The 12,863-nt window shown below is 47.2% G+C and overlaps 1 protein-coding gene across 2 annotated transcripts in view; it reads right to left on the bottom strand.

Annotated features, from left to right (window-relative positions):
• Positions 1 to 12,863, bottom strand: part of CLIP2 (CAP-Gly domain containing linker protein 2) — a 109,725-nt gene that overhangs the window by 49,494 nt on the left and 47,368 nt on the right. For both annotated transcript variants that reach the window (XM_029612177.1, XM_029612178.1), the window contains exons 4-6: positions 7,959 to 8,083; positions 4,766 to 4,979; positions 711 to 908 (exon numbers count right to left, since the gene is read on the bottom strand). In XM_029612177.1, the coding sequence (XP_029468037.1) occupies positions 711 to 908; positions 4,766 to 4,979; positions 7,959 to 8,083 (537 nt within the window). The remainder of the gene's footprint in view (positions 1 to 710; positions 909 to 4,765; positions 4,980 to 7,958; positions 8,084 to 12,863) is intronic.

The raw sequence follows: 12,863 nt of genomic DNA, 5'->3' as shown, positions 1-12,863 counted from the left end.
ATAACTCCCCATGGGCTTTGCAGCTAAGCAGGCAGTGAAGAAGCAAATACTAAATTAACACAGGCAAACATGCAGGGCCAGATTTGTTTCTGACTTTGCTCCTGTCACGCGAGGACCACTGGACCCTTTAAACAAAGAGGAAGCCCTGAAACGCCCCATCTGTGACGGGAGCACTGATGAAACTGTCTGGATGGGAGGGACGCCGCTGAAAGCCATTACTTTAAATTCACGTTGCGAAATTCAAGGCTAGCCCGCTGCGCTGGTACAGAATGCCTCACCCACAGCTTTGGGTGCGCTGCAAGAAATGGAATTGGTTTTATTTTTATTGGTCCGAGAGTTTCCTCCAGAACCTTTTGGATTTTAGCTCAAGTGGCCCTAAGGCTGAGAGCCGGCGACAGGAGCCTTCATTTGCAACTGCCCAGGGATCTTTTTATCCTTACTTTAGATTCCTTCCCAGCAGACTCAACCCGATGACTGCAGCCAGGGGCCACACACCAGGGTCGCTGCTGGAACTCTGCCATCATGGGCCCTAACTTCGGCCACTAGATATAGCTGTTGCTCCCTCCCCCCTGGGGGCCTCCGCAGCCCAGGCCAACCCTGGGAGCAGAAGACCCGCCCGGGAACCTGAGCCCAGATGCCTCGGCACGGCAGCGCCCAACGCTGCTGCTGAGCCAGCGCCGGAGGTTCCCAAAATCCCCGGGTAGTCTCACCTGCTCATGTTGGCTCTTCAGGATGGCAAGCTCCTTCTCCACCTCGCAGATGTGGCTGGTCGCCTTGGCAACCTCGGCGCGCTCCAGGTCTCGCTCTGCCAGCAGCTGTTCTATGTGCTGCTGTTTCTCCTTCAGAGCTTCCTGCAGGGCCGTGGTGCCCGAGATCTTCCGTGCGTAGCGGGATGAGGTCTCTGTCAGCTGAGCAAAGGATTGAAAACGCAACAAGGATCAGGCCATCTTCCTCCCCTCACTCCTCCCAAAACCCGCTTACAACAACTCGTCGTAAGGCACTTCCTATTGCCTCCGGCCATTCAGCCACCAGAGCGTGTAACCTCTGCGTTCTTAAGGGATAGGATGATGGGTCTGATACACATCGAATATCCTGAAAGCTCTTTTTACTTCACCTGTTGCATTTCTCAGTGGGCTGTCGGTCACCTCGGTATTCCCATGAAGAGGGCACCTGGACAACCTCAGTCTCGGACGCAAATGCTGAGAAACTTTTATGGACAGACAGTCCACCACGCCAATATTCCCGGGTTATAAACCCGGACTCATATTAGCACTCGGTGACGCCTGTATGCATTATAGGGCATAGTTTTCTAACACCATGCACGAGCGAGCCAGCAAATATGCACCTAAGCTACACCACTATTCAAAGCAGACTTACGGAAGTCCACCTTGAAAACTACCCCAGCAAAACTGCACCACACTCCCCACCCCCATTATACCTGCTATTTGCTACATGTGGTTTTTCCAAGAGAATTTAAGTGCATACTTTTTAAAATCAAAAGGTAGATTCCTCCCCCTGGAACTCCCCTCCCCTATGTAAATTAAACTCCATGCACTCGGTGTGAATGGTCATAATTCTGCGCTTGCCTCGGGCGCGCCATTTCTGTGGGGAAAGCAGTACATTACCTGCAGGAATCCCTTTGGAAATGACCCCCACCGTGGGGGGAGGGTGATGGTTCAGGCAGTTTTTCTCTACAGAGTAAAGGAGTGGAGCCGGAAGTGGGGGCCAGAGTGGGTCAGCCAAAGCACCCGGCAGGAATTTCAGTTTGAAACGTTGACCCCCCATCCCCATGACTCAGCTGGCCAGCGGCTTTTTAAAGGGAAGCTATGTGGGACGTTTCCCTTTAAAAATTGCCTACCAGGACCGTGCTTGCACACTTCTAAAAATTGCTAAGTTGTTGTTCTGAGGTGATTTTACCCATCCATGCCACTTGTTTTCTGTCTTTATAGAACGTTTATCTTGAAAGTTTATCCACAGTCGGCACTGTTTCTGGCAGAGGGTAGGTCAAGTGCTGAGAATTCAGATCTGCACTGCTACCAGGTCTTTGCAGAGTCAGCATCACTTTTCTAAATGGAGATAAGGTCACATAATAACCTCATGCACTCACTCTGATAGTTGAAATTGAATCCAGAGATCTAGCCTAATGTACTGTAGTCACTGAACTCACCCAGTTGTAGCCTATTGAGCAAAATATTGAAAGTGTGTGTGTGTGTGTGTGTGTGTGTGAGTAGGAGGATGGTGGTGGTACGTGGGGGTGGGGGTGGGGGTGGGGAAGAAGGTATATGAAATTTCCTTAAAAGTATGGCTTAGGCCTGTCGCATGCTGGGTCATTAGGGTTACTACCTGGCTCCATGTCATAAGGAGACCAATCCAATTCTGGTTTTACCCTATTGCAAGCAGGGGTTTGTAGTTCTGATTTTTTTAGGTGAATCAATGGGACTAACAGATTTACAAGTCCCTACATGCAATAGGGAAAACGAGGACTGGATTAACCTGTTCCTTATGACATGGAGCCGGGTGGCAACCCTATAGTTCATTCCACATTTTACCATCACTCCAGTTTATATCCCAGTTATGATCCATTTCATAAAGATGCTGGCATGTCCTTTTCCAGTCACATCCTGTGGGCTCCATTACTGCAAGATAAGGGAGCGCTTCCCACAGTAAAGATCAGTAAAGAGTACAAAAGGAGACTGAAGCTGATATTGAAAAGTGCCTTAACAGCACAGAATAAGATACAAGCTATTAATCAGCTTGCAATTCCTGAACTCTCATGCAGCTTTGGAATAGCAGACTGGCCCTATAAATATCTTGAAAAACTGGATGTAAAAACAAGAAAGCTCCTCCACACCTATCAGGTAATCTATAAGAAACAGGGTATGCCGAGGCTGTACATCCCTAGAGCTGAAGGTGGTATGGATCTTGTTGAAAATGATTATACATATAGAACTACCATAATAGGCCTTCAAGCATACTTAATGGCATCAACGGACCCAAATGCTCAAACAGTGCTGAAGTATGAAAGCGAGCAAGCATCATCAATCTCAGTCCATAAGCCTGGACAATCGTTCTGGACAATAGAGGGAATGACCAAAAAATTCCCCAGCACATGAAGGAAAAGATGCTAAAGAGAAATGAATCACATCAGCAGAGAAGGAAAGACAATTGGCAGAAGCACGAATAGTAGGAAGAACAGAGAACTACTTCAGAAACCCCATGTGGATCAAGATTTGGCACAGCAGTGGCTCAAACCTATAGATGACAGATTGGTAATTGCAACAAATGACAATGGGCTATGGACAAGATGGTTCACAGCCAGACTGAGTACGACTGGTAAACTGGACAAATGCAGATTCTGTGGAACAGAACTGGAAACGGTTACACGTCTCGTTGCTGGACGTGACGTGTGGATGTCAGGAGCCCTGCATGCAGAAAGGCACAAGGTGGCACAGCTTATTCATTGGACACCGTGTAAACATTATAATGTAGAGATGCACCCAAAAAACCACTGGGAGCACAACCCCAACAGAAGAGAAGAGAACCAAGAAGTTGTGATCACTTTCTTTTACAACAGACAGGAAGCTCGATGCTAGAAAACCGGATATTGTGGTGAGGAAGAAAAACACAAGAACGGCACTGCTGACAGAGGTGTCAGTACCCAGCGACTATTCTGCAGATTGTATGGAGAAAGCGAGGATCCTAAAGTACCAAGAGATGCAATCAGAGACCAAGAAAATGTGGTAGAAGATAGAGAACTAGTCCCAATCGTATTGGGTGCCACTGGCCTGATTTAAGAAGAATTTCCAAGCGCACCTTGATATGTTGCCTATAAGGATTATACCCTATGAACCCCAGAAGGAGGGTCTCTTTAGCACAGAGCAAGCACTAAGAGCATTAGCAGTAGATACAAGAGATTGAACGCATGCCGAACACACCCTGGCTTATGAATGAGGTTCATTCCTGTCAAAGTATGCACAAAATAAACCCATCTGGAGACACTGCACCCAGAGAGGAAAGGAAAACGTTCAAGCTTTGCTTTCAAGACCATCCTTTTTCTCAAAGCAGTCTGCTTGTGGCAACCACAGGCCTGACGTTTGTGCTGAGAAGGTCCCAGATGAAAGCAATTCACCCAGGGCTGCTTCATTCAAAATGAGAAAAAGATCAGGCTGCTGGAATGTATCCCAGAGCGAGACTGGATGCCTCATTCTTTCGCTTCCCATCCTCTAACCCTTCTGTCCTTAGGTCATGGGAAGGAACACAACTGAAAATACACTGCAGAATCCAGGCCTGCTTCCTTATACTTGTGCCCCCCCCCAAAGCTCAAATTGCTTTTCCCTTATCCCACTCACAGTTCTACGTGAAGCTGCAAGAGAGGGAGTGAACCAGTGAGCTCTGTTACAAAAAAAAAATCACAATGAAATCAATCATCCCTAGTGCCCAGGAATCCAGCCACCAAGCAACAGTGACCCCTACTGGCTGGTTCAAGGGCACACTTGTGCCAGGTTCATGCCCCTCAGCCACAAGATCGACCCTGCAGTGGCTGGACTAGATGGGAAAGAGTTTAACATGGGAGGAGGGGATGGGGAGGGAGCTGTACGTAGCAGACCGTGAAGTCTCCTGGTGTCACTGCCTCAGTAGGGCCTGGTTTCAATTGAGCCGGAAGTCCGAAGCAGCTGGAGGCACTTAACAAGACTCCCTCCCCACAAAAATGCTCGGGCACAGAATCAGGCAGAGGGTAGGAGGCCCTTGTGAAGGGAATACTCACCAGTCCACTCCGGCTTGGTCTGCCTCCCACAGACGAGGCCACTGAGCTGACCGAGCTTATGGAAGAGCTGCTGGGACTATGGGTCAAAGCAGATACTCCCATGGCCATCCTCTTGCTCTTCTTGGCTTTGGCAGGGCTGGTGGATGGGAACCCGATTCGGATCACCTTGTGAATGGGAGCAAAGAGGCCAAACTTGGGTGGACATTGGAAGTACCTGCAGCAGAGGAAAGAGAAAAGGAGAGGTCAGAGAAACCCGGGGACAGGGAGAAGAGGTTCAGGGGAGCTCACCCAAAAAAAAAAACCGAAGGGCAGCATGGAAAGTAAGAAGATTAAGACTGCGGGTCATCATTGGGCGGAAGCAGCAGGATGCTTGTGACAAATTTGGATTTGGTTTGGATTTGGGGTTTTAATGACCTGCTCTTCCAAGCCCATGCTCAAGACGATTTTGTGTCACCTCCTATGTTTAATAAGGTTCACAGGAGAAAGCTAAGTTCCAGTGACCCACTCATAGGGAGAGGGGGCCAGGGGAAATTGTGAACCCACATAGGTAGCTTACAGGTCTTACCCGTAGATCCACAAGCTCATTCTGAAAGGGAAACTCCCTTTTCAGTGCCAGCTGGGATGGTACCTATGGATCCTGAACCTGCTTCATAGCACGGGCACGGGGGGGGGGTTTCAAAAAATAAACATCTCCCCCCCAGTTTCTCTCCTTGCTCTAACCCCATCACCGAGCCCACCCCTTTCAGCCCCAGCGGCAAAAAGGAACGCTTGCTCCTAATCACTCAGTCTGCAGAGTTTGCCCAGGGAATTCCTTTCCATAATTGTCCTCCCCGTGCCTAACTCTGCTCGGATAAACGATACGCAGCCCTTTCCCGCTCTGATCACAGGCAGTGCAGGGACTCGCTTGTCGGCCTGGCTGGGAGTGCCTACGATGGCCAAGCCAGCAGTCTTCAGCACGTCCTTACCCACAACAGACTGCGGCTGAAAATTCCCCTAAATCTAGGCTGCTTAGATTTAGGGATTGCTTTTGTGCGGCTCAGCTGGATAGCACTGAATATCAGAGCTTAAACAGCTTCGCCCTAAGCCCTCCCCAGGAACACTTCTGGATCTGCCTGGGTTTTTTGTTTTTTTTTTTTTGAATGGCTAAATTTAGTTGCTACTTGAATTTGGGAGAGCTAATTTTAGCCACTCAGTTGGGGGTGGGGGATGGGGAATGTTTTAAACCAGAGGTTTAACCAGCCATTTAAGCCCTTTGGAAACTCGTCCCCTCCTCACCCCATACATGCAGATGTGAACAGCTGCGCTGGATGCTTGCACAAGGCTTTTCGCTGCTGGCAGCAGCCGCATATGGCTGTCAGAGGACAGAGCTGCTGGAGCCTGGGAGGGCCCCTAGAGACCCTGTGTCGCAGATCCAGATGAGAGAATGATTCATTTTCCAGCCACTGTTCAGATGGAATATTTTTAAGCCAAGTGTTTTTTGTTTTTTTTTAAATTACTTTTGTTATTTTTGAACTGTTCTCTGACACGTCAGCTGGTAGGAGTCTTTAAGAACAGACATCCTTCCACGGCGACGAGCAAGACAGAGGGAAAACGATGCGGTTTTCACATCAGATGATGAAAATATTAGGGGCTACCAAAAAGGCTCCGGGTCATCCTAGTCTTTTAGTTCGGCTTTCTTAATAGACTGTAATTCCACCTCGAGGTTTTCTGGCAAGGAGGCATATGAATGTTTAAAATACATTAAATTACGTTTTCTTAGGGAAATTCCTGGGAGAATTAGAACTAGAGGTCCATCCATGCCAAGAGGGCAAAAGCAGGACGGACTCAGCCTTTCTGTGATGACCTGGAGCCCTCTGGTAACCCTCAAAAATGTTCAAAACCTCTGGAAAAAAGATGATCCAGCTGCAGCAGATGCTCCAAACTGCCATCTTTTCCCCAGCAGCTCTTTGGCAGTCCTCGGTAGCCTGTCTAATGGACGCCTTTCTAGACTTCGCAAAGTGCAGTGTTTTGTAAGGCATTAATCTGAGCATTACTTTGCAGAGCCCTTCTGAGCACAGCAGAGTTGGTGTCTTTCTTGTGCAGTAAACAAAGGGCAGATAACCTCTGAGCTCATACTGTGTGAATATTGCAGCAGAAATCTATTTTATAGATAATTGCTGTCACTTGAAATATCACACGCTGAAGGTTAGCAGATTTTGCATAGGGAGCCAGCATATCCAGGCAGCTCAAATAATAATAGTGCCCAGACTGAAAAAAGTCTGAATATTTTAATATGCACATTAACAAAGTACTGCCTACATACATATATATATAAATTGACAAGATAGCTCCATGACGTAAATAAAAGGCTGAGTCAGACCGATGTTTAACCCTTTGCATCTATGGACTTGCATTTCCAGTCTTCCTAGGAACAGGTCTATGTTAGACAAATATCAACTGATGTCATCTAGTGGTGGGATCAGTTATGACAACAAGCTTAGTTCCCCTTGAAACAGGGAACTAAGGAAGGATCTGTGGAAACTAAAATTAGACTAAAAACCAGCGACAGCATGACTGCAGCAATCATAAAATGATATAGAGTGTAAAGGGAAAATTGAAATATGTAAACAAAAAGAAGCATAATCCAGAGGGTCAGGAGGGAGAGTAGATCACATCATTTAACGGCCTGCTGGTCAGTGAATGCATCCGCTGCAGCAATAGACACTGCAATGTAACTCTCTGCTGGGAGGCGGCAGCGCACCACAGCTCAGAACAGGACAGTTCAAGGTGTCTCCAAAAGTGCAGGCATTCACTGGGACAAGCCAAGGACTGGCTCAGCCACTCTCTGCTGACACCTCACCCAGCACTGTCCAAGCTAATAGCAAAACCTCAAAAGTCTAAAATCCATGGAGCTATCAAAGTAAGCGGAAACAAGGGGAGGCTGAGTGACTTCCTTGAGCTCACAGATCCTTTTCGAAACTTTAAGGTTCTGTATAGCAGTAGGACCTGTTGAAATAAAGCGGACATTAAACGGGAATGTACAGCTGCCTGCCTGAGGTGCATTCGACATGAGCTGACTGTGTGCTCGAGAATGAGGAATTGCCTGAGCTTGGCTCAGTGACCTTACGAGAACCCCGCAGAGCGAATCCTTTCAGGATCCTGCGCGCCAATACCTGCCCCCCCCCCCGGCTTCCTTTCAGGGAAATCACGATACCTTGTGCCCGCCACGGCGCCGTCGTTCTTTCCCAGCGGCTCGTCCAGCTCCACGCCGCACCACTCCCCCTTCGCAAAGTCGGTCTCTCCCACGTAGCGCACCACTCCTGTTTTCGTCCCGCCGACCTGTGCGGCATCAAATACTGGAGATTAGAAAGGCAGAGGGAGGGTGCTAGAGAGCTCAGAAAGAGAAAAGCAGAACAGCAGCAGCTTGCGCTGCTCAACGACGCGCGCTCCTCACTTCACATTTTCCCTGAGGAGAAGATCTGCAGGAAAATCATTGGTTATAGAGTTTAACATGGAGGGAAGAGGAAAATGTACTAGAAACTGTCTCTCGATTTAAAAGCGCTTTGCAAATTAACCAATTAAAAAAAATATGGAAATAAATACAATTTATGGGCTGCCTACTAGTTGTGGTTTCTCTAGGACCCCTAGACCAGTGCTTCCCAGCCCTCTCCTGGAGGCACACCTGACCAGTCAGGTTTTCAGGATATCCGTAATAAATATGCATGAACTAGATTTGCTTTCGCTGGAGCATGGGTGGTAGGGGAGTCAGTGCTTGCAAATCTATCTCATGCATATTTATTACGGATATCCTGAAAAGCCTGGCCCGTTTGTGGCTCTCAGGGACTGAAGTTGGCCACCCCTGCCTGCATGGGCCACCCAGTGTATTCATTATGGCAATCCTGAACCCCTGACTGCAGGAAAAGGTTGGGAAGCATTATCTTAGACACTAAATCCTAGCAGAAATACAGGCAATTATGTAGCCAGGTCTGTCTGGTAGGTCATGTACTCCTTGTGCTGACCAGATCAATAGGTCAGGTTAGCAGTGGTCAGCATCTGGAAAGGCCACAGCCACACTGGGGTTGGTGGCTCTCTGGTGTTTGAGGGGCCTTGTGGTTGGACATGGGCGTGGAGGGATGCTGGGCATGAAATAAACAGAGGATCTTTCATGCTCAGCTACCCAGAAGGATGTGGTACAACGGAAGAAGATGCAAACACTGTTTTGGATAAGAAGTCAGTATCCACAGGCGATCAAACTCTATGTCCTAACCCTGTCCCTAACCTCATACCTAATTTCCTAGAATCCCTTTACTTTCCAGTTCTGTTTAATTCAGCTCAGTTAAGTTACAACTAAATGATAGTTCTGTTTTTAAAAGATTCTACTTGTTTTATGTTCAAATATTTATATACTTACCTTTGTTAAATGTATAACGCTTATATAACCCTGTTAAATGTATAACGCTCTGGCGTAAGTTCCTGTTCACTGTACACCGACGTGATATCTTTGATGAGCGGCGGTATATAAAAAATTATAAATAAATAAATAAATAAATAAATGTATCCTTGGCAGTGTGAACAGCAGTAAATGGACAGATTGGATGTGCCAGTTTTTTTTTTTCTGCAGTCATCTTCTATGTAACTATGTAATTGATACTGGCTTTAATTACTGGCTAGAATGCCTTTTTGTAAATGCACTCTTAGTTACTGCAAAATACGGCCACTGCAAAATACGATACAAAGCTCCTAGAAACATGATGGCAGAGAAAGAGCCTAGGGCCTATCTCGTCTGCCCCACATCACCCATTCAGCTTTATAATCCTAAACTCTGGCAGTTGGGGGCTCCAGTTTTCCCTGCCCTGTACTCTAACCTCTAGGCCGCACTGTTGGCCACAGCACAGACTCTCTGGTGCACACTCCCCTTGACGAGAAGGTTCTGTCTGCAGAGCGTGGCAGCTCTTATCCAGCCCACCCCGGCCCCCTCCCTGTGTCTCGTGCATTTCCGGGGGCTGAACCAGAGTGCCCGGGTTTTAGGCACAGGCTCAGAGGCCTTTGTGAAACAGGCAAACATGGGGCTTTCCACCCGGCTGCTTCTCCCATCGCAGTCATTTGAACTTTTCCAAAGTTTGAACCCAAGGTGGTCTCAAAGCTCCCATAAGCTGTCGCCTCCCTCCCAAACTAGGATGGATGATGTGAGTTAGGGTCAAGGCTAACATGGACAACGCAGCATCAGAGAAGAATACCTTACAGGAGAGTATCTGGAGCTCACAAGGCAGAGACGACAAGGAAACGAAAGCCAGCAGGCAGAATCCGTTCTATCTGGTCGTGTCCGGCGTCTGTCCGTAAAGGATTCTGGCTCAGCTAAAGTCCATGAAGGAAGGTAATGATCTGGGAAATGTCTGTTCTATAGTGTTAATTATGCAGAGTAATGGGGATATGATTGCCCTATTGGGTCAATGCTTACAAGCTCTTAAGAGGAAGAACTGGAGGTAGACAGTAGCAAAAACCCCACAGATTGTGCTAAGAGAGAAAAATTATGGGTTGATATTAAAAAACCAAACCCGTGGACTGGGTAAATTTATCCAAATATTCAGAGGCATTTGTCCTTCTAAAAGTATCAGGCTAAGTCTACCCATGCAAGTTTTGCTCAGGTAGATTTAAGGGAGTTATTTCTGCAGAGTTGTCCACACAAATTTATCCAGGTAGCACTAAGTAGTTCTTTACTTAGTTATATTGTAAAAGCTGGGATCCAGCTTCTTTCCCACCCAGAGATTTAACTTGCCCAAATTTAGCCGGTTAAGTGTGTGGGAGTGGGTACTTTGAATGGCTAAGATTTATCCAGCTAAAACCCAGTCATAGCCAGGTAAAACTTTTGAATATTAACATCTATCAGACTTGTTCAGTGGGCCTTTTCCCCTACCCTACTAGTGCACTGTCGGCTTGGAGATATAAAAGCGTTAGGGGATAGTCATCGTGGAGTTCATGGAAGGAGGAGTTTGGAGCTTGGCTGTAGGTTCCTTTTTCCTCATCCCTGGAGGTTTGGATCCACAGTTGGGGCTTTTGGATTTTTTATGTAGACTGGTTCGGCCTGGACGGAAGCCCCCTCCCCTGGCATGCTGAAGGACTGAATTCAGAGAGATCTTTTTGCCGGAGCACAAAAAGAAGCAAGGGTGAGAAGTAGTATATTTTTGACTATGCTGCAAGAGACATCTGAGGAGAAGGGTTGGACTTTTGTACTTCAGATAGCTGAGACCTTTTGGGGTACTTTTGAAGTTGGATTACAAGTTTAAAAAGTTTTGATCCAGTTGGGATTTTTTTCTAAACTTTTTGGACTTAGGGATATTTTTCCATCTTGGCCAGCTCACGGTGGAACTGCACTCTAGTTATCCCACCTTCACTGGTGAGGCTATATTTTCCATGGATGAAGGTGCAAGAGATAGGAGAGAAGTGAGAAGCTCTAAAATGGACAAGGAAGGCATATATATTCTAAGTGAAGTCTGATATTTCACTTAGAATACATATCCAGCACAGCTCACTGCTTCAATAGCAGGGAGAATGAAGAAAAGAGGATTTATATTCAAACAACCAACAAGAACTGAATTGCACAGACTGGGTAAGCAAGCGTGGGAGTAGCTTGCTTATTACGGCAGTTACTACCCCAAACCAATTAGCTGGATACTTCACTTAGATGCAGCTCCAGCACTGCTATCTACAATTGCGGGGCTGGAAGGGAAATAGAACCAAAAAAATTATTTAAAGGGACAAGAGTAACAGAAAAGTATGAAAAAAAAAATAAAAAAGTGTGAAAGCTTGCTGGGCAGACTGGACGGACCATTTGGTCTTCTTCTGCCATCATTTCTATGTTTCTATATGTTTTGCATTGGTGATCTGTTGTATGCTGATTTGATTTTTGTGATGTTGGCTTGGATCCTTTTCTTTAAGTTGCACTAAAGATTATATTCTGAGTATCACTTTGTTTGGTTTTTACCTTGGATACCCAATTCCTGGGTTGAATGGATGGACACTGGGTTGAGTTTGTGGTTTCCACCCATTGTGTTACTTTTGGCTTCCTTGCTCCTGTTCTGGACAGTTTGGCTCCGTTTGGAGATTTTTGAGCTGGAGTGTGAGATCGAGAACGCGATCACACAGAAACCCCGAAAGATCATTCCTTCTCCCTATCCGGGCTTGGACCCGGACCCGGACCCCTGGCATCTCTCGCTGAGGCTAACTTCTTACGTGGGAGGAGAGGCGGGGGAGGGGGGTGACCAGCTACACTTTGCTTCCCCACTGCTAAAGAGTAGAGCCGGTTTTTCTCTCCGAGAGTCACTTTCAAACAAATTGTTAAAATATTTAGTAGGTTTTTGCTAGAGCTACTCAGTGGCTCTTCCAGCTGACGGATGCAATGTGAGCCTTTCTCGTAAGAGGCAAATAGAAATCAAGAAAAGTGCACTACACGTAAAGGCCTCTGATTTATTATAGCTGCCCTGCCGGAGTGCCGTGGCGCACTGCAGAAATTTGTGGAGGAGGGGGTGTGGGAGGGGGTAGCAGTTCCTCTTCCCCGCCTTCAGTTTTACACTCCACTGTCCCGGCCATTTGTCCTGAAAGCGCCTTGATCCTTCAGGGGTTTTCTCCACTCTGTCACACAAGATCCCTCAAACTCCAGAAAGCCCCCAGTGTGCCTATTCATCGGTCTTCGCACCAGTCAGTCTCCCGCGCTCTCTGCCTACCACAGAACAATATGAACTCGGCGGAAATTTGTCTGGTGAAAAAGGGACTGGCAGAGAATGGCAGCCCAAAAACGCAGCATCCAGAGGGAAACACCACCCCCTCCCCAAGAAGGAAAACTGGAGGGAAGGAGCCACGCATAGTTTTCTGGGCAGCAAGTTAAAAAAAACATCGTAAGGACGGCACCATGGCACATGGTTTGCGTGGCCACGTTTTCATTTTACTGTCTGGCACCTACTTCGTATCCGATCCGAGATTCTGTTACCAATACAAAGTTCAAATAAATGGAGGGGGGTGGGATGGGACGAGGGAGGGGGGCAGTCTTCAAAGTGTCTGAACTGTGACAAAGTCTGCAGGTATTTTAAACCTGAGGACTTTGCACTAGCTTTCAACGTGAACA

This window comes from Rhinatrema bivittatum, chromosome 8, assembly GCF_901001135.1.
Source record: "Rhinatrema bivittatum chromosome 8, aRhiBiv1.1, whole genome shotgun sequence".
Classification (NCBI taxonomy): domain Eukaryota; kingdom Metazoa; phylum Chordata; class Amphibia; order Gymnophiona; family Rhinatrematidae; genus Rhinatrema; species Rhinatrema bivittatum.
The sequence above is the reverse complement of the archived record's forward strand: the minus strand, read 5'-3'. Positions and strand labels throughout refer to the sequence as shown.